At 42.1% G+C, this 22,592-nt stretch overlaps 1 protein-coding gene across 5 annotated transcripts in view; it reads right to left on the bottom strand.

The window, feature by feature from the left end:
- The window catches only part of POC1A (POC1 centriolar protein A), a 215,516-nt gene that overhangs the window by 42,017 nt on the left and 150,907 nt on the right, over positions 1–22,592 (bottom strand). For 2 of the 5 annotated variants that reach the window (XM_051985357.1, XM_051985368.1), the window contains exon 11: positions 16,011–16,247. The exons of 2 other annotated variants lie outside the window; for them this stretch is intronic. In XM_051985357.1, the coding sequence (XP_051841317.1) occupies positions 16,149–16,247 (99 nt within the window). In that variant the 3' untranslated portion in view covers positions 16,011–16,148. Of the gene's footprint in view, positions 1–16,010; positions 16,248–22,592 lie in introns of those variants that run through there. One more of the 5 variants, XR_007951902.1, reaches the window with a different exon arrangement.

Here is a 22,592-nt window from a genome sequence, read left to right as displayed (position 1 = left end):
GCCCAGAAGGCTAGCAGGGGGAAGGTCCCACCAGAACAGCCTCAGGGCATTCCCGAGACTGGCGGCCCATGTTGTTTAGTCCTTCTCCTGTCTCTCTTTGCGACCCTTTTTGGGGATCTTCTTGGCAAAGATGCTGGGATGGTGGCCGGCTCCTTCTCCAGCTCATTTTACAGGTGAGGGCCCGCATACTCTGGTACTCCTGTCCAGAGTAGCCTTGTCCACTCTCACTGACTGTGTGTATATAGAATATCCCGGGGCTTATGGGGGAAATGTTCTCCTGCTCCCTTCCTTACTGTGCTATTTCATTCAATGCCTTACCTCTGTAAGCTATGGGCTTTTAAGTGAATATGGGACCACACAGTTTTATCATTTTATTCTAACAGCAACCTGGAGTTTGCTTTTTCTAGGGGCTTCATGGATGAGAAAGATGTGCTGCACATACTGGAAAATGGACTTGCCCAAGACAAAAAGGTAATTAAATCAAATCATCAAGCATTTATTAGGCACCTAGTGTGCTCCAGTCACTAAGCACTGAAAGTACAAAGAAAGGCAAAAGGCAATCTCACAGAGAAGCTTATAGTCTAATAGAAGAAAAAACATGTAAACAATTATGGTCAAATAAAGTATGGACGGGGTGAATTTGAGATTCACAGTATTGGGAAAAGGCACTAAGATTAAGGAAGCCTAGGAAAGGCTTCCTGTAGAAAGTGGCATTTTTCTGGGCCCTGAAGGAAGCCAGAAGGCAGACCTGAGAGGGAGAGTTTTCGGGCAGGGGGGACAGATAGTGAATGCCTGGAGTCTGAAGATGGAGCGTCTTGCACAAGAAACAGCACGGAGACCAGTGTCACTGGGTCATGGGAGAAAGGTAGAAGTGGGGTAGAAGGTCATTTATGAAGGGTTCTGAAGGCCAGCTAGAGGTTTTTGATTTTGATTCTGGAAGTACTAGAGAGCCACTGGAGTTTGTTGAATAGGAGAGTGACAGATCTGTGCTTTAGGAAAATCACTTTGGGAGCTGACTGGAGAATGGACTGGACTGAGGAGAGATTTGAGGCATCTTCCTGGACAATGTCCAATTGCTGGATTTACCAGGAAAAGGTCTTAATGCACAAACAAGCAAAGAGGAAAGGGGCCTTGTTGAGGTCCCTGATGATCCCTTTCCTTGGGGGGCAGGGGCCTGGGGATGCATTCATCGATATAGAGCCCACTTGGGAGTATAAGCCAGGACAGCCCCTTGGGACAGAATCAGGGCAAGGTACCTTAAAGAATCTTAGTAATAATTCCAAATAAAATCCCAACCGGAAGCCTTCCCCTCGCTCTCTGAATCCCAGTGCTTTTCCTGTTAATTATGTCCTATATGTTCTACATATAGTTGCTTTATGTAGATTTGACTGTGAGCTGTCTTCCCTATTAGACCATAAGCTCATTCTTTTGCCCCTTTTTGTACCTCATTGCTCTGCACAGTGCCTGAAACATAGTAGACACTTAACAAGTATTTGTTGATTGATATTAATAGCTAGAATGGTGTGGAAAGAGCTTTATCAATGTTGGTCTCATCTGACCTTTATAACAACTTTGGGAGGTAGATGCTGCTATTATTCCCATTTTACAGATGAGGAAACCAAGGCAAACAGAGTTAAGTTTCTTGCCCAAGTTTGCACAGCTAGCACGTATCTGAGTCAGGATTTGAATTCAGCTCTTTTTGACTCAAGGTCTGGTTCTCTAGCCCCCTTGCACTTTAGCATCAAGGTCAGTCAAAGCTGGCAGCAGGCAGCCCCGGGACCCTCACAGTGTCTCATAGCGCTTCTTCAGCTGACAGGAATGAACCACCAGTAGCCAGCTCTAAGACCCTTGCCAGCTCCCATTTTCCAGGAGTCTAAGTTCCTGCTGGGGTCAGGTGTGGGGAGGAAGTGAGAGAAACCATGTCAGCCATGTCTGGGCCTTGGGGAGTTTCCTCAGGGCTAATTGGGACAGGCTGCTTTCCAGTCCTGGGATTCCTTTATTTCTAGGGCTATTAAGCACAATTGCTTTTCCCTGCGATGGGGTAGATGCACAGAGACCCACTAGAATGTGTTGTAACAGCCCTAAAGTGAGAAGGGAAATCCAGGGCAGGGGAGTGGAGCGAAGCCCCCTTAGACCTCGAGGGGGGGTGGAGGGGTCCCACGGACCGTCCCCTCGCTGGCCACTCACAGGCCATCACCTCTCAGGCTGCCATCTCAGGGGCCCAGGGGCCTCAGGAGGGGATCATTCTCTAGGGAATCATGGCTGATTCCTTCCTCTTCTTGAATGTCGCTTTCCCCCTTTTCTCATATGGCTTCCAAGGATCTTGGAGGCTTTTGTCTGGGAGGGAAAGCTACTCTGAGAAAGAGGGGCTGAGAAATCATTGCTTTTTCAGGGGCCTGTCCCCCGAAGGCTCACGTCTCTTGGGGAAACGATACCCACAGAGGTTTTGACAAGGGGAGGGTGAGAACAGATGAGGGAAGGGGCCTGGAATACGGGCCAACGTCCCAAGCCACGGTGGTTACCGGTCTGGCCGACCATTGGATTTTGGGTCTGAGAGACCCCTGGGGGTCCTGCCCTCGTATCACAAGGAGGTCAAAGGCCGCCCCCCAGCAACCTTTGAGGCAAGCGGGCCTAGGGCTGTGGGAATGTTCTCTGTGGAATCGATCCATCAGTCGGAGACGCCAGACCTCGACAGAATCATCAGAGAAGTAGGCATGAACAAGGCCTTCTTCACTGAACCAGTCAATAGAAAAGCCCAACAAAACCTTCCTCATTCCCCTTGATCTTTGTGCAGAGAAGGTTCAGCTCCCAGCCTCCGGGAGCTTCCTTCTCTGCTGGAGAAACTGGACTTTTCAGTCCGTCCGGGGCCAGTTCTAGGCTGCTCAGAGACAAGGCCCCATCAGCGGCAGAAAGATGCGGACAGAGAACCATCCTCCTGCCACCCGAGCCGCCCTGGCCCCAGCCCCCCGCTGGGACGAATTTTATTTCACCAAAGAACTATTCTATCTAGGAGAGATGTATGTTTCTACTTAGGGAGCAGGGCAACTTTTGCTTCTTTGCTGCAAGAGGGCTAATTACACTGCTTCTCCCAATTAAAATTTCAAAGAGCTTTCAAGAATAAATCCAAGAACAACTGAAATTCAAGCCCTCTTGGCAAAGCAGCATTATTTCCCAAACTGAGGAGATATAAATAAGATTCAGAATGGTTTGCATGAACAGGAGGTAATTACTCTCAAGGAAGAAAATCTCATTCTGCCCCTCCCCCATCCTCCCTCCCTCTCTCTCTCTCTCTTTCTCTCTCTCTTTCTTTACTCCCCCCTCTTCTTCTCTCTCCCCATTTGTCTCTCCCTCAATATCTCTCTGGGTGTCTCTGTCTCTCTCATTCTGTTTCTCTCTTTCTCTGTCTCCTCCTCCTTCCCTTCTCCCCCTTCCCCCTTCACTGCTTCTATTTTGCTCATTTCCTCCCCCACAGCCCACCCAGCCTTTCCATTCTCTCTTCAAGTCACCAGGCAGACTGGGCTCAGGACTCATGTTTGCCACTCGGAAACAGAGCATCTCCATTCATATGGATGGAGAAGGCAGGAACTACTCAGGAAAGAGAAGGTTTGGAGAGAGGAAGGAAAGCCCCCGTCCAAGCCTTGGGACTTCCAAAGGTCTCAGACAATTTACCTGTAAGAGATCCATTTTAGTGTCTGAGGTCTGAATTATCTTCAAGCATGAGATCCCAGAGTCCCCTTGAGAATCAACAGATTCTCTCAGTGACTGTGATGAAAGCCATCCCTGAAAACCCAACTAGCTCACCAAGGCTTGGGGGCTTTTTGATACTGCCCCTGCAAAGGGTGAGTTTCTCCTCCAGCCCCTTTGTCCATACTCTGCCTCCTTCCCCCATGGGTCTGATATGGCCACACTTGACTGTAAAGTCCAGGCTAGCTCCCTGAAGGGTCTCAGGGTCAGCCAGAGTCAGGATAAATTAAAGTCCTTGGTCTGTAGGAGAAGTGAAGGAGGCAGGCAAGCTGCCACAGGGCTTGCCAAAGATCTCTCCTGGATTCTGGAGTCTGGAGCCTCCAGCCTCTCTCCTTTCTCTCCCTCCCCCTCCAATCCTTGCCTAAGATTATCTCATTACCAAACATTCAGCCAGCACCAAAGGTGAGGAGAGCCATCATCCAAATATATGCTAATAGAGCCATTGTCTCACGTCACATAGGGAGCCTTAAGAGCTCAGCTGTGTGATTCAGAGCTTCAGCTCTCTACATTTGACCATTCAAAGAATGCATGTTACTTTGAGGAAGGATAGAAAGCTAAGTTACAAGCTAGAGATAAATTCAACCCTGTTATCTGACTTAACTTAGCAGGGGTTAAATCATAGTTTTATAGTCATTTCTAGGAACAAAATGAAAGCCAACTTCTACATGGCGCTTTCAGGTTCACCGGCTTTGGCCGTCTTATCTCGGCTGATCTTCACAACAACCCTGAGAGGCAGCTGCTCTTAAAAATGGAAAAGAATCCTAAAACAGGGCCAAGTAGCTGTATAGTGTGGCTGCCGTGGGTAGAATGAAAGCTTCTGGGAAGGAAGGATTGAATTTTTGTCTTTGTAATACAATAGGGGAAGCTCGGTGGCCCAGGCCTGGAGTCAGGAGGAGTCTTCTTGCTGAGTTCAAATCTGGCCTCAGACATTTTCTTAGGTGTGGGATCCTGAGAAAGTCACTTCACCCTGCTTGCCTCAGTTTCCTTATCTGTAAGATGAACTGGAGAAGGAAACGGCAAACCAGCTCAGTATCTTTACCAAGAAAACCCCAAATGGGGATCCACCAAGAGTCAGACAGGACTGAAGTGACTGAGAACAATGATAATGATAATAGCTAACATTTTTACCTGGCTCTTACTATGCACCAGGCATTGTGCTAAGTGCTTCCCCATTATCTCATTTGATCCTCGGCCTTGTGGGCTAAGTGCTATTATTATCCCTTTTTTATAGATGAGGAAATTGAGGTCGACAGGGTTCTGCCCAGGTCAGAACCAGTTAGTATCTGAGATTGGATTTGATCTCGCAACCAGGGTTTTGATCAGTTCTGCAATCGTGCACAAGCAGGTCACAAGTGGACAACCTTAGAGAGCCTGGGATTCCTGGTCGGGTGGTGAGTACCGTTCAGCTCATATCGAGACATCCTTACTAAGGGGCTAGTCTGTGCTAAGTGGTGTGGGACTTACGAAAAACCTGCTTTCTTTTCCTTGGAAATTCAGTCTGGTTGAAGAAATGAGATTCACACCCAAGAAACAATTGATTAGCCAGACCATGTGCCATCAGGTTGTAAGCAGCTGTGAGATGTCAAAGAAGGGAGTGACCCCTCTGGGGCATGGTGGCCAATAAGAACTCCTGGAGGCAAGGAGAGCGGTAGGATAAGGATGGAGATGTGGAGTGAGAGAGCACAGAAAAAGATCTAAGAAACGTCCTGGAGATGAGAAGGAACTGAAACAGGGATTGGCAAAAGGAGATTGCTTTAGCTTGTTTGTGTCCGGGTGCATTTATTATGTAAGGAGGAAGCATGATTAGTGTTAAGATTGCTGAGTCTGGAAGGAGGAAGCCTGGGTTTGAATTCTGGCCTTGACAACTATTATCTCTGGTTTGGGGCAAATTACTTCCCTTTCTGGGACTCAGTTTTTTCATCTGTAAAATGGGTCCCTTTCAGTTCTGAATCTAGAATTCTAAGGAATTTTTTAATGTTATGTGGATTGTGTGGACTTCGTTCTAAGTTTTTTTCACCTGTCAGATATCTGGGGATGATGTGGACTAGCTCTCAAGTCTATTGGTGCAGATGACTAGGTATAGGCCCCAAGGGCACCAACGTGCTTTCAAATGCCAATTCCTGCCTGTGGGAAATGCATAATCTAAAATTAAGACAAATGCAGAGTATTTATTTCAGATGCTGAGCTGAAAAGCAGATTTAAAAACCATGCTTTCTTCACCTGCTTGTTTTTAATGGTTCCAAGACTGCCAGAGTGTCGTGGGTAAGAGATGTGTGGGAGTAGAGCAAGAAGGACAAAGAGAGGATGGGATGAAGGCTGAGGGAAGCCTGAGTGAGGGGAGATACCTCCAATCTCACCTACAGGGAGAGCAATCCGGAGCTCCAAAGCCAGAAATAGTTCCCAGGGAGGATCTGTTTATGTGTAGGTTTTGCTGGAGGAGGTGATAGCAGACCGTTTTTAAATAATTTCCTTCTTGCTGGATGTTTCAGAAAAGCAGGATGGGAAGCCCCCAGGTCTCTTGGGAAAGCTCCTTGGAACCTCTGCATAGGAAACCTTCCCCCAGCGAGGGGCAGACTGTGTTTGTGGGCTTGACTTGGGGGAAGTCTGAAAAGATCGGCTCCCAGACTGCTGGGAAGAGAATCCTCCCAGAGACTTGGGGGTTGGGGTTTGGGCGTGGGGGCGGCAGCGTTGGAGGGAAGTGAGGCCGCAGTTACCAACCGATTACATTAATCCTTTGGGAAACAGGAGCAGAGGGCCCCCACAGCTCCTCGAGGAGGGCCCCGAGGCAGCTCCGGGCACTGATGACAGCCTGGCACAGGCTGACTTTCCCAGTCCAGTGAGAACCCATCAAAGTGCCCCATAATGAGCAAACTGTGTGAAGACGAGGCGTTAATCACTAGGGAGTCAAGTGGAAAGCCAACTAACTGTATGACCAAAACAGCCAGAGGCTACTGAATGGGGGGGACACACAGCAGGGGTGACTAGTCCTGGTTCAGCAAGTGACTCAGGCTCTCCTTTAGCCCCCTGGGCTTCCAGGATCATTGGCCTGGGCAATTATCACTCTAAGTGGGAGCTCCCACACTGGAAACAGGAGTGCCTGCAAGGGCCAAGCTTAAGGGAGCCTATGCTGGGCCCGGTTATCCCCGCAGTGAGCAGGGACCACTGGGCTCAGGAGCAGATGTCTAGACCAGACGGGGAGTGAAGGTTCAGTTCTGGACTCAAGATTTGCCCTCTGAACAACTTAGCCAAGCTGTCCCAAACAATCCGGATAGGACTATAGGGGGACTCCCCAGAAGCCTGGGTGCGGGATCTCCAAGAGCAATTAGAATATGGCAAAGGTGTTCCTCCAGGCCGAGGGCACCCAACAGAGCTGAACACAGTTATGGGTCCTGGGAGCCTCTCAAGGTGAGGAAGGAGATAGGGGGATGTCAGGAGAACCTGTCTACCAGAGGCCCCTGGGAGGAGGTGGGAGCTTTCAATGACTTTGTTCTTCACTCCCCCCCCAAAAAAGGACAGATTATCAAGGGCCTACGATGGTCAGCCGGCCCAATATGGAGACCTCTGGGCAGCCCGGCCCCCTTCGCTGCCTCTGTCTGCAGTTGTCTCAGCTCTCCCAGCTCAGCATGCTTGGCTACTGGAGCCCAAAGCCGACTTGCTCCCAGACTTTCCTCTGGTTTCTATTCTGACTTACGGTTCGTTACCGCAGCCCCAGGACTCTGGCAGAGTGTGGGTGGCTGATCTCAATTTAAACCAGCTCTGTCTGCTTTCATTCTGCTGGGCTGGAAAAAATAGGGCAAAGGGGGCCTCCACAAGAGGCCTGGGCTGGGGCTGATGTGGGGAAGCCGGGCTTTCGGAGGCTGGTTATTTATTTATTTAGGTCATTAAGAGACTGAAATTTGATTGTCTTGGTCTCCTGTAAACCACGGCCTGAAGTGAAGAGCTCTGATTTGTGATCCTTTTGTTTCCAAAAAGGCACCTCGGCTTCCAGGCTGGGCTGTGCTGCCTGGCTCCTGGTGATAGCTCCAATGATGAGGGAAACATGTCCTCAGGTTGGCAAGGGGAATGCCGATGAAGACACCGCGCCTTTCTCCGGGAATGGCCGTCCACCAGAGGGGGACCAGCCCCGGTGCTGTGGCTGCCTCTCCAGGAAAACCGTCTGTGTTCTGGCACTCTCCCGGACTCGGCAGGCCTGCCGGGCCATCGCTCCACCTCCAGTTTCCAGACAGGAAGGAGGGAATGAGTGGGCCGTGGGCCGGGCTCGAGATTCCAGTTTTTTCATAGATCAGGATTACACTTTACATGCTTCATCCCTAGAGCGGCCCAAGCTCTTCTGCAGCCACCCTGGGGTCACTCCAGCCTCCCCAGGGAGCCATCTCTGCACAAAGAGCTGTTGCTGAATGTTTAGTGAGGTCATATGTCTGGCAACTCTAATGGCAGCAAATTAAACTACTTTTTAAAGAACTTGGCTCAGGATGAGCTGGAGAGGCCCCAGATAAAATCCTTAACCCTCTGCAAGGCCCCATGAGCCATAGGGAATTTACAGACAGGCTGGTCACGTATATATCCAGTCGTCTCAGGAAAAGATCTCGCCTTCCAGGGGTGGGCATGGGTTTGCTGCCTTAATTGGGAATTTCTGAAGGCAAACGGAATTCACCAAGGACCTGAGTTGTGTACCAAACTATTCAGTTTGAATAGTCTTAATCTGCTGTTCTTTCAGTTTGGGGGGCTTGCTGATGGGCACAGGCCATGGAAGTAGATTTGGAAGTGTCGAGGGGCCATCAACCCTTGAGATTGTATCATAAGCCATACATAAAGTCTTCCTGAATTTGGCTTGTGGTGCTTCCTGGGCAATTTAGAACCCTGGACTCTCAGTTGCTGAGAAAGGTCCTTCTTAAATTAAGTCTTTATTTAACCAGAGCGTCATAGGTTCACAGCTCTGGAGCTGAAAGGATCCTCAGAATCATCTATCTGGCCCCATTTTACAGATAAGTAAATTGTGGCCCAGGAAGGCTAGCTGATTTGTCCATGGTTACATAACATTGGAGGAGTAATTTCAATCTAGTTTCTATGACTCCAGAAATGGCATTTTTTCCTTTCCATTTGTACCATGAAAACTGGCAGGGAACTTAGGACACTTCTGGTCTAACCTTTTTATTTTATAGATGAGAAAAGTGGGGTCTAGAAACAGATGGGGAGAACTTAATGGATATCCAATAATAGTGGGAGACCTAAGACTCAATCTCCTGTTCCTCCTCCTTCTTCCCCTCACTATATTACACTGATTTTATTATACCAGGACTGTTTTTTTAAAAATGGAGTGTCTGGTATACCTCTCCCCCTTTTTCTCTCCGAGTCCTAAGTCCAAAAAAGGGCAGGACCTCAGTCTCAGAACCTTGGGGGGGGGGAGGGAAGGAAGGAGAAAGAGACAGAGAGAGACAGAGAGACAGAAAGACACAGAGAGAGACAGACAGAGAGAGACAGAGACAGAGAGAGAGACAGAGAGAGAGAGAGAGAGAGAGAGAGAGAGAGAGAGAGAGAGAGAGAGAGAGAGAGAGAAGGAGAGGAGGAGAGGAGAGAGGGGAGAGAGGGAGGGAGGGAGGAAGAAAGAGAAAAGGAAAGAGAATGGGGAGAGAGAGAGAGAGAGAGAGAGAGAAAGGGGGAGGGAAAGAGGGAGGAAGAGAGAGACAGAAAAGGAAAGAGAGAGAATGGAGAGAGGAGACATATACGGAAAAAGACGGAGACCTTACTTATTTGAGAAAGTTGGACTCTACTGCCACATGTCTTATCAAGAGACAGGATTAAACCCAGAATACAAGTGGATCCCTGAATAGAAACAGTGCCATTTTTGAGAATAGAATAAACTGTATCAACAGAGCTACCTAGTTCCATGAAAATTGTAGGATCAAATACTGACAACATCCAACCTACATTTAAGAAAACCTCAAAGCATAAAAAGAATTTTATGTAAGCCTTCTTAACTCAGTGAAGATTGCAAATGCAAAGGACAAGATTATTGCCTTTAAAAGTCTGAGGGTTCTCATGGGGAATAATCTTAAAATCAGTTAGCATCAATTAATAAACAAGTATTTATTAGGTGCCTACTATGTGCCAGGCATTGTGCTAGGTACCAGGGATAAAGTATCTGACACATGGTAAATATTTAATAAATGCTTGTTGACTGAATAGGGATGCAAATAAAATAAAATTAATGAAATAATATTCAAAAGTAGGGATGGGGAGAAGTAGCAGGTGGTGTGGGTAAGGGAAGTTTTATGTGTGTGTGTGTGTGTGTGTGCATGTAGAGAGATACATATATATGCATACAGAATAAATAAAATAATTAACAAGTTGTTAAATGCAAGGCAGTTTGGGAAGGAGGGCTTTGGAGATCAAGGATAGCTTGCTGATTCTTTTTTGCTTTCTGCAAGGCAACTGGGGTTAAGTGACTTGCCCAGAGTCATATAGCTAGGAAGTGTTATGTCTGAAGCTGGATTTGAACATAGGACCTTCTGATTCCAAGCCTAATGCTCTATCCATTGCACCAGCTAACTGCCCTGGCTTGCTGATTCTTGAAGGAAGAAGAAATTTGCGAAGAGAAGCTGAGGAGAATATGTGGGATATGCACCACAGGCAATGAAGATGGTCAGTGAAAAGACATGAAGACGAGAGATTGAATGACATGTAACAAGTAATAAAGAGGTCAGTTCCTATTACAGAGTACAGGGAGTAGTAGCGTACAATGAAGGTTGTAAAGGGCTTTAAAAGTAAACAGGAATTTATATTTGATCTGAGGCAGCAGGAAACCACTGAGCTTTACTATGTAGGAGAGTTATATGATCAGATCAGCACTTTTTAAAAAATCACTTTTGGCAGATTGTATGGAAGATGGACTAAAGTGGGGAAAAAATTGAGTTTTAGATTATCTCCAGGATATCCAATTTGAAATATTCAAAAGGCAACTGGTGATGGAGGAACTTTTTTTTTAATTTAAATTTTATTTTATTTAATAATAACTTTGTATTGACAGAATCCATGCCAGGGTAATTTTTTACAACATTATCCCTTGCACTCGCTTATGTTTCGTTTTTTCCCCTCCCTCCCTCCACCCCCCCTCCCCAAGGTGGCAAGCAGTCCTATATATGTTAAATATGTCACAGTATATCCTAGATACAATACCTATTTGCAGAACCGAACAGTTCTCCTGTTGCACAGAGAGAATTGGATTCAGAAGGTAAAAATAAGTGGGAAAGAAAATCAAAAATGCAAATAGTTCACATTCATTTCCCAGTGTTCCTTCTTTGGGTGTAGCTGTCTCTGTCCATCATTTATCCATTGAAACTCAGTTAGGTCTCTTTGTCATAGAAATCCACTTCCATCAGAATACATCCTCATACAATATCGTTGTCGAAGTGTATAATGATCTCCTGGTTCTGCTCATCTCACTCAGCATCAGTCCATGTAGGTCTCTCCAAGCCTCTCTGTATTCATCCTGCTGGTCATTCCTTACAGAACAATAATATTCCATAACATTCATATACCACAATTTACCCAGCCATTCTCCAATTGATGGGCATCCATTCATTTTCCAGTTTCTAGCCACTACAAACAGGGCTGCTACAAACATTCTCGCACATACAGGTCCCTTTCCCTTTTTTAGTATTTCTTTGGGGTATAAGCCCAGTAGAAACACTGCTGGATCAAAGGGTATGCACAGTTTGATATGCACAGTTTGATAACTTTTTGGGCATAATTCCAGATTACTCTCCAGAATGGTTGGATTCGTTCACAACTCCACCAACAATGCATCAGTCTCCCCGTTTTCCCGCATCCCCTGATGGAGGAACTTTTAAAGCTTGAGGAGAGTGAAGATACATAGATATAGACATATATACATACATATATCAATAGAGATAATTAAACCAGTAGGAACTGAAAAGATCACCAAAAGAGAGTCAGGGCTTGAGAGAACCTCTGAGGAAATTCTACATTTAGGAGGTGCGATCGAGAAGAACCAGCAAAAGACTATGAATCTCATAACTGAAAGGGTCATTAGCGTTCAGTCCAACCTCCTCATTTCACAATGTAGGAAACAGAGGCCCAAAGGGCACTTTCTGGAGGAGAGGGCTTTGCAGTAAGGTAATGTCAGATAGAGCTGGCTTAAGTTGGCTGGCTGCAGAGGAGGAAGAATAGGGGAAGAAGCTACATTGAAGCAGGTTTGGGCTTAACAAAAGAATTTCCCAGTAATCAGAGCTAGTTAGCAAGAGAACAGGCAACCCAGGGAGGTGAATTCCTCTTTCACTGGAAGGTTAAGTAGGTAGAGAACCAGCTGCGGAACATGTAAAGGGTACTGCTGCTTTAGACAGACATAGGACTAGGGACACTATTGGATCCCACTCAATTCTGTGGTAGACTGTAGCAGCCCAAACTTCAAGGGGGGAGGCATCTCAAGTTTACCCTGTTTTTCTGGTTCGACTCCCTTGGCTAGAGGAGGCTAGCTTCTTCACTACAATCACTTTCTAGTCAATTGGATACAATTTTCCCAGTGAACATCACCCCTCAATTTATTCATTTTAACATCAACTTCATTCTGTCAGGTTGCTCCTTTGTACCACTGAATGTCATCTCTAATGCCAGGAATGAATAAAATACATTGTTTTTAAAAATCAGTTTTTCCATTCTTTCATGTCTTTTCATATACTGTTCAGATGTTCTCTTGATTGTCTATGCCCACATCATCTGTCTCAGAAGGTCCGCTCCTAAGGGAGTAGGGGCTACACACTAGAGAAGAGTACTTGGGCTTTTCCCTGGCAAACTGGCCTTCCAGAAATGCTCTGGGACATAAATGATCATTATGGTGTCAACTACCACAGCAGCATACCCATTCAATGACTCACTGTCAAAGGAGCATCGATTTAGAGTTGGGAAGGGAATTTAGAACTTATTTAACTCCCTATTATTTTTATTTTTTACAAATGAGGAAACAAGTTTAAAGAAGTGACTTATCTGGTTTCATACAGAAAGACAGATGATGAGAAGCCAAGTCAGGATTCCCAGCCAGGTCCTTTCCATTCCACCATAGTGCTTCACATACATCTTACTTGACACATACAACGTCCAGGTAAGGTGATGTGACTGGTCACACTTGACATGTGAGGAGGGAGAGGGAAAGGTGTCCTTGATTCTTAGTTCAAGGCTTTTGCCCCTACATCATACTGCCATGACAGCATTCTCCTTTAGTTATAAATCTTGGAGACATTTTCATTGATAGCTTTTGCTCTTTGCCTACATTTCCAAATTTGTCTACCTTTTCCCTCCCTGATACCAAAGAATTAAAAAAAAATTAATAGTTCCTCAAAACGAATACATCAACAAAAATTCAACATTATATGCAGTGTTCCACATGCAAAGGGGACGATCAGGATCTTCTCCAAGATCATGCTTCCTCAATCTATTTTCAAAGAACTGAAGTTTATCTGTTTTGTTGTTGTTCTGTTTATATTACTGTAGTCATGGTTTTCCTGGATCTGCTTACTTCATTCTGGCTCCCAGAAGTCTTCTTACGATTCTGTTTTCATACTGTTCCTTACAGTGCAGTAAAATATTCCATTGCGTTTATATTGATGGATATTTACTTTATTCCTAAATCTTGCTCCTACAACCAGTGCTGCCATCAATATTTTGGTAAATATGGGGACTTTTAAGGAAAAAAAAAAAAAAAGCACTTACCTGCTTAAGCAACAGCTTCTCTGTGTGACTTATAAACTTTCTAAACAGAAGAAGCCTTATGAGAGTTAGCCCAATTCTTGGTATGATTTAGGTAGATGATTCCAACTCAAAATAAAGACAGAAAAGAAACTTGTAAATCAATAGGGATCTCTACCAGCCCAAGTTGTTCTGTGTCTGTGCTTGGGTGTGCACGTGCTTAAAGCATTTTGCATTTCTACCCAGGCGATTTCACAGGCCATGAAACCAACAGGATCAAGAGCATACAACATCAATTGCAACTTGCTATGGGACAGTGGGAGAGGAGTTATTTGTTAAATCTGAGTCAACAAACACTCAACATTTGGGATACTGGACAGGGAGGGGAGCTGGCAGAGTTAGGCCCTCAACGGGCAGGCACAGTGCAAATCTGTGGGGAGGTCTTAAAGACAAAAGGCAAGGAACACTATCACAGAGTAATGAACAAAAGACAAAAGAGGATGGACAGGCAGATTCTCAAAGAACAGGAGGCGTGGGGGAACTTTTAGCTGCTGGCAAAGACCTGAGAAAGGCATTTCATCCATATGGAAATAATAAGACTTCAATAAAATTTAACAAGGTTTCAATAGAATGCAGACTTGAGCTGATTTTTACAGAAACAGGTGCAGAGGAAAGGGTCGCTTATGGAAACCCCTGTGAGCAAATGGAAACTTGTGCGCTCAAAACATTCAAGTCTATGTTTCTAGGGGAAGACTGAGTGCTCATGCGAGCCAGGCCTGGGCTGCTGGCCAGAGCCAAGGGCTGGCTGCTCTTAAGCAGTTCTGTTCTTTCTCCCAAATTACTTCAGAAATAACATGCTATGTATGGTTTGCTGGGGGAAAAGGGGCTTCTAAGGCCTCAGCAGAAAATTTCCTTTGGAGAGGCCCCTCCAAAACATGTAATTTTCTCTTTCATTTCCTTACTTTCACAGCTCTGGGTCTTGGTGAACTCATTAGATCTTGAGCAATGAAATGGAAACAGTGAATTCAGAGGGTGTCTGTTGGACCCTCACTGGGATGAGAGAGGAGGAAGAAGTCATGTTGAAATTAAAATGTGTCAGGCTTCTTTCGTTTTTGGTCCATCCATAAATCAATATTTTGGTACTTTTGTAAACAAGGCCTATTCCCCTGGTACTAAGTTTGACTCAGTCTAGTTTGGGCGTTTTTCTTTGGTTCTGAGAAAGTCTGTTGGCTTTTCCAGTCTCTTCTAGTCAATTTTTAACTTGAAGATGGAAAACTCTAGGACTGTGGGTGAAAGATGAAAAAAATCCTATGAGATTACACTTTAGGGCCAACCTTGATTCTTCACAGACTGGAAATCATGATTTTATGGCCTCCAGAAATTTACTCAAACTTTTCATTATTTATTTATTTATTTTGAGGTAAAGGAGATCACTGTGGCAAAGTTAAAGGTCACATACTATATTGGGTACATTAAAATATAGTGACTACTAATGCCATAGAGGTCTGACATCTATTTAAAAAAAATTTTTTTAATGTATATTGTTGTTCATCCTTTTAGGTTTTTTTTTTTAATTAAAGATTTTTATTCACAAAGCATATGCATGGGTAATTTTTCCAACATTGACCCCTACATAACTCCCTGTCGCAAATTTTCCCCTTCTTCCGCCCATCCTATCCCCACCTGGCAGGCAGTCCAATACATGCCAATTATGTCGAAATCAATGCCAGATCCAATATGTATATACCTATTCACACAGCCATCTGGTTGTGCAAGAAAAATCCAATCAAGGAAGAAGAAAAGAAAAACGGAGGAAAAAGAAAAACTGAGAAAAAAGAAACAAAATGCAAGCAAATAATAGAAAGAGTGAAAATGCTATGTTGTGTTTCACATTCTGTTCCAATGGTTCTCTCTCTGGGTGTAGATGGCTCTCTTCATCACTGAACAAGTGGAATTGGTCCAAATCATCTCACTGTTGGAGAGAGCCATGTCCATCAGAGTTGGAATACAATAGTATTCCATAGCATTCATATACCATAACTTATTCAGACATTCATTCTTCAATTGATAAGCATACACTCAATTTCCAGTTTCTTGCCACTATGAAAAGGGCTGCCACCATCATTTATAACACCTATTTTTAAGTATAATAATAGAAGTTTTGGCATCCATGTGCCAGGGTCCATGAGCCAGATCCTGAGGACAGAAAGGCAAAATGAAACCATGCTTACCCTCAACAGGCTTACATTCTATGAGAGGGAACATCAACATTAAGTGGACACAAAGTAACTGCAAGATAATTCTGAAGAGTGAAACACCACCAGCTGGGGAAAAGAGAAAAATAAGCTTTTAAAAAGCTAGCATCTAAGTGCAGTTTGGAAAAATGGCAGGGTGTAAATGCACCAGGGGAATGGAGGACGGCAGGAGATAGGCTGTCCTGTGTGAGACATAGGAAACAGATAGTTTGACTGGATTATGTGAAAGAGGTAATATATAATGTTAGAAAGACAGGGTAGAGCCATATTGTGAATAGCTTTAAATGAAAAACAGAAGATATCCATATATTTGATTTCAATAAAATATCAGTTTTATTTATACAATTCACACAATACAAATGCATTATACCCTCACCACTCACACACATACATGCACACATACACCCCGAATTTATTATCACACTTGATTTTGCTTTCTTTTCCAAATCACTCAGCTTTATTCTGCATGATTAACTGCTGATTTTCCAAGCACTGCTTGAGTTTGTCTTCTGTCAGAGTCAGTCTCTGTTCTAGAATGGAAACAGTCTGTATGACAAAATGGGAGAGAAGGAAAAATTAGGGATTCTAGTCAGTGCATCAAGCTGTTATGGATAGCATACACTTTCAACTCTTGCATTAATCATTAATTACACTGGCAGAAGTCTTAGAACTCTCTGCCACTGGAGAATTCTGAGATGGCATCTATTTTCCTATACAATATGGCCCCAATTTCAAATATCCTGCACCCCAATTTTATATTGGTATGACTAGCTATATCCTAGACTAAATAAAAAGGAAAGAGCAAGTCCAAGAAATTATTCGTTATGATCAAGCTGGATTTATACCAGGGATATCATGATAGGTCAACATTAGGAAAACAATGGACAGAACTGATCATATTGAAAAGCAAAACATCTAAAATCTCAAGATCAAGATACAGAAAAAACTTTAGATAAAGTACAACACTCATTTATGCTAAAAACCCTTCAAAGTACAGGCATGGGGAAAACCTTTTTAATGTCTTTTTAAAAAATATCTAAAAGCAAAAGCAAACGTCACATGCAATGGGGACATACTAGAACATTTCGCAGTAAGTATAGGAATAAAGCAAGGAGGCTCAGTTTCTTCAGTATTATTTGATATAGTTCTGGAAATGTTAGCAAGAGCAACAAGACAAAAGAATTAAAGGCATAATGATAGGTAAAAGAGGAAATAAAATTATTGCCAATGATATACGATAGTACACTTCAGGGATGAGGAATGTTTGGCCCACGGGTCACACAAAGCCCATGAAATCATTTTGCTATGACAACCGCAGGCAATAGGGAGTTTAAGACTAGATGAAATAACTTACTACCATTTGAGTTCTATAACTGGATAATTTTGTTTGGTCCACAAATTATAAGTATCCCAATGGCTCTTGGCAGAAAAAAAGGTTCACTACTTGTGGTATACTTGGAAAATCCTGGGGAATCAGCAAAGACACTAATTAAGACAATGAACAGCTCAGCAAAGTTGCAAGTTGCAAAACAAACCCTCAAAAGTCTACTGTATTACGATATAATAATAATAAAATTCAAGGGAATCTGACTCCAAATACATACAAAATACATAAACTACCTGGGGATCAATTTATCCAACTACAAACAAAATCTGTATAGATTCAATTACAAAATGCTTTCTTAAAGAAACAAACAAACAAAAAAACACAGAGTAAATAGCGCATTCAGTGCTCAGGGCTGGGACATACCAACATAAAAAAAAAATTATATTGAATTTATATGTGAATTTATACTTTTAATGCTATATTAATCAAATTATAAAAGAAATGCTTTACAATTTTTGATAATATAATGACAATGTTTATTTGGAAAACCAAAAAAATCTAGAATATCAAATTACATGATGAAATGAGTTGGGATGAAAGGGCAATAGCAGTTCCAGACAGTAAATTATAAAGCAGCAGTCATCAATGTCATCTGGTACTGGTTAAAAAATACAGAGGTAGATCAATGAAACAAACTAGACAAAGGAGAATTAAAAACAGTGGAACTTAATAACCCAGTGTTTAGTAGAAAACATAAATCATCACAAAAAACTACTTGATAAAAACTGCTGGGAATACTGGAAAGGAATCTGACAGAAATTAGGTTTAGACCAATAACATTATATCAATTTCCACTATACATTATAAACAGAGGAAGTGATATTAGAAGTCATACTATTAAAACAAATTAAAAGAGAAGCAGATCATATACTTCTCACAGCTATAGAATATATATAAAAAAATCTTTACATCAGATTTCTCTGGTAAGTGTTTGATATTCAAGATATAAACACAATGAACAAATAAACATATGGATGTAGGCATATAAACCAACAGCCATTCCCCAACTGATAAATGTTCAAAGGACATGAACAAATAGTTCTCAAAAGAATTGTAAAGTGTTCATAACCACAAAAAAATAAGACTCCAAATCACTAATAAGAGAAATGCAAACCAAAACAACCCTGAGAATTTTATCTCACACCCTGCAAATTGGAAAAAATGACAAAAAATGGTAATACTCAATGTTGAAGGAATTGTGGGAGGTAGGCATTATGTAAATAAAAATAGCCAAAATATCCATTCCCTTTCACCCAGAGATTATATTACTGGGTTTAATCCAAGGAAGAAAGTATCCATATACACAAAAATATTTACAAGAGCACTTTTTGTAATATCAAAGGATCTGAAATGATAGATGCTCATCAATTGGGAAAGGGATAAATAAACTGTGGTACATGAATATAATGAATAAATACAGAAAAGTATTGAAAGTTCAACATGAACTGATGCAGAGATGATATAAACAGAGCCAAGAAAATAATATACACAATTACTACAACAATGTTGATGAAAAGAAATACCACACAAAAATCAAAATGAATCCTGCATAATTATAAAGAACAAGATTCAAATGAGGAGATATAAAAGAACATCTCCAACCCACAAGTATTAGATATTGTAAATGTTTTTAGACTTTTTCAGTCTATTCGACTGGTTGTGCTGATTTTTTTCCCCTCTCCCTTTTCTTTTCTTTTTATCTTAAAAAAAAAATACTATTTGTTCTATGGGACACTTTCTGGAAGAGGAATGGGAGGGAAATTATGATATTAAAAAAAATAATAAAAACTCACTTTTTAAAAATATAAAGTAGATTAAACTTTAAAAAGGATAAAAGAGAAGAAGGAGAAGAAAATCCAGAAGGAATACAATAAAGAACAGAAAATCCAGAAGGAATACAAGAAAGAACATTCTTCAAGAGCAAAAGATCAGAGCCCTGCTACTGCTAAAAGAGTCATAGTCATTGGAGAGAGCATTTTCTCCCTTTGAGTCTATGACTTTTGTTTGCCCCTATGCCATTTGAGACTTGATCCAGCCCTAGGCCTCAGTGTATTACAGACAAATAGTATATAGAGAGGTGATTCTTGGGATCTGAAGAGGCCATTTGACTTAGACCATTTTACCCAACAAATTCATAAGTTAAAAATGCTTTGAGATTAATTATAAAGACAGTATTTTGAAATTTCTAAGTCTTTTCTTTTGTTCTTAACCATCATATTTTTGACTGACTAGCCTCTGAACTTGACAAAAAACAAACAAAAACCCACTTAACCATATTACTTTTTTTGGATGGGAGGGGGAGTTATATATTTGGTTTTTGTTTTTTAACCTATTGATACAATTTTATTGGTGACTTTCATTATTAAATTACAGCTATTTCCTACTGTTATTCCGAAACCCATAGTCTTCTCTTGTAACAAAGTGAAACAAAAGCCCCTGACACAATGCAAGCATCTATCCATTGTATTCCACATTAGGTATCCACAATCTATTCCAACAAAGGAGTGTTTCATCATCTTTTCCCTTGGAATCGAGAGATTACTGCACTTAATCAGAGTTCAACTTGTTGCCTACCAGAACCATTTCCCTGTGTTATCAGTGGAAGAAAAAAGGTACTTTAGGGCCATTATAGTCATTGTCCTGTCTTCACATACCCAATGAGTCTGAAAAAAGTTTTTAAAAAGCATGTACAACACCTAGATTAAAAAGGACAGCTGGCTCTGTGGTCATTATCAAAAGACTAAATTTATTTCACTTGCCCTGCTCCCAAAGGGCAATTAAATTCCACTAAAACTGCTTGGGATACACAGGCTAAGGCTTCATGAAAAAGGAATTTTAGAACATTGAGGCGGCAAAGAATTGGATGGTGCCAATCTAATACAAAGGACTTAAAAAATAATACTAATTGACTTTCTTTGATTCTGTGCTTAAAGATTTAAAAGGAGAATGTATTTAAATGACTTAAACATAATGAAAATCATTTATTTTTAGTTGTACCTAAATCCAGATTTATAGTTTATGTATGGATGTGGCTTACTGGCTTCCAAAAGCTCCACTGTGAATTGCCTAGAGATTTATCGTTGACTTTGTGTATATCCATAGAACATTAGAGACAAAAGGGACCTTAGAGATTATCCAATCCTTGCCCCCGATTTTACCAGCTAACTTTACATGTGGTGAAACTGAGACCTAGAGAGTTTTTATTTTACAATTTAGCTTATAACAATTTTTTCAGTGAGATGTTTCATTAGGAACAATGAAGGAAAGTGTGTCAAAGAGTGAAGACCCATAAAAATAGCGGGGCAGCTATGGGGCAATAGTGCCACCAGAAGTGACAGCGGGCTTGGGGTTCTACACACTGATTCAGCCCACTAGAAGCACAGGACAGAATAGGACTGTCTGGCCCAGGTTCCTCAGTGCTCACCCTCCCTCTCCTGGGATGTCCCCATTCATATTCAGTGCAGGTATAGCCCCAGCTACTTATACAAAATAGCCCCAGCCTCACCACACCTCCCAGGAAGATTTCCCAATGTTATCCCCAACTCCTGGAATCAAAATGACTAATTAATACAAGGCAAAACTCTCCTTTCCTAAGCCTTTCAAGAGTGAATTAGAAATCTCTTCAGCTTTGGCTTAAATGAGAGTACAGTACCTGGGTGTAGAAAGGGTTCTATTTATGACCTCATACTCTTCAAAAAAGAAAAAGTTGCTATTTAATTTCAACTAATAGTAGAGTGGCTTTGCATTGGATCCCTAGTACACAAGAAAGTTTCTCACATCTGTACTGTGTCAAGGAAATTTCCTTTTCCCATATCTAATAAAACCTAGAAACATCCTGGGAACTGTTCCCCCAGGCCAGATGAGATTTCATGACCTTATGCCTCAGTTATAAACTCTTTTCACAAAATGTGTTCATTCCAAATGCCTCGCTAATTGTAGAAGATTTGAATACTATAAGCAATTCGGTTTTTAAGGGGCTTGCACTGACTTGTGAAAAGAGTGTTCAAGCTGAATGCAACCACAAAACCTGGGTTTGAAAACCGGCTCTGCTACTATCTCTGGGAGAGCAAGTCCCTTAACCTCAGATTCCTCATGTGGAAGAGGGGCAGAGGACCTTTCTGGCTCTACAGCTATGAGTAAAGGATCTTGTGGTGGTCTTGGAATGGGATAGAGGAGCTTCTCTGAAGGGCCTGGAGGGGATCTTAGATCATTCTTTTAAGTTCTAGCCAAGCCTACATGGAGCCTCACACATTGCTTGAACATTCTTTTGTTTTCCACATCGCTCATTTCTTCTATGTCAAGGCATTAAATATTTCAAAATAAAATTCTTTCAAAGAAAAACAAATCACCTATTTTACACTATCAAGATGCAACTTTTTTGAAAGAGGGGGAAAGTGTTAAGTGAAATTGGTCTAGTAGCAAAATGGATGGGAAAGGAAAGAATGAACTTAGGGTCCAAAATGGGGGAAGAGAAACTCTAAGAAATTATGAATTTTCACGGGGATTTCAGGATCAAAGGTTTCAGGAGCATCATTGGTCCTTTTAAGGAAAACCTAGAAGTTTACTCTTTCTGGACTACTAGTCATGATAGATAGAGGGAGAGAAATTGACTTCCTGGAAGCTCTTCATATTAGATCAGCATATCTACCAACAGGGGCTAAGTTTCTTCCCAGTAGAAAAGACCAATTAAAAAAAATGGACACAGAGGGACCTGTTGACATTTCTGGGGCCAATGTTTACCATTTATTTGTGAGAAGTCATCTGATTTCATTATAATATTTAGTGTCTAGAACTCAATGAGAAAGAGTCAAAATTTCTATAAGACTGTTAGAACTTTATACTCTTGAGTTTCTTAGGAGGGATCTGGCTCAGCCAACACTTTCCCCATACTAATAGCAAAAACAATAGCACAGAGTTTCACAATTCTTTATCTGAATCAGAGGGGAGTATGGGTTGGAACAATAACTTAAGTTATTATTTTGTGAATGGGTCTTTTAGTTGGATAAGTAAAGTACTTGAAGATGGGAACTTTTACTTGGTCTTTAGTCCAATGACGGATACATCTTGGTTCAAATGTTATAATTATTCTGAGAAATTGGTGACATACTTACACAATGACATACTTAAATAATGTCTGATTTTGACTGTCAACAAACGAGTCACAGTAATTGTCAGAGTGGGTCACAGATTTAGGGCAAAGGGCTAAGTTTTGGAGAACAGAGCAAAGAATAGAGAGGCCACACAGCACACTAGTATCAGTGATTGTGTCCAGACACCCACAGTCAAAATGTAAAGCAAAGTAATAGGTCAAATCTGAGCAGGAAAGTCAAAAATGAGGCATATGCAAATAATGAAGATCTAGGACAGTGGTTCTCAAAGTATGGTCTAGAGAATCCTGGGCATCTCTGAAACCCCTTTAGAGGGTCTACAAATTCAAAAATAGTTTTTATTTCCAATATTGTAAATGTCTATAAATATAAACCAGATAAACAAAGCCGCTTTGG

This window comes from Antechinus flavipes, chromosome 1 (genome assembly GCF_016432865.1).
Source record: "Antechinus flavipes isolate AdamAnt ecotype Samford, QLD, Australia chromosome 1, AdamAnt_v2, whole genome shotgun sequence".
Taxonomy (NCBI): Eukaryota; Metazoa; Chordata; class Mammalia; order Dasyuromorphia; family Dasyuridae; genus Antechinus; species Antechinus flavipes.
The sequence above is the reverse complement of the archived record's forward strand: the minus strand, read 5'-3'. Positions and strand labels throughout refer to the sequence as shown.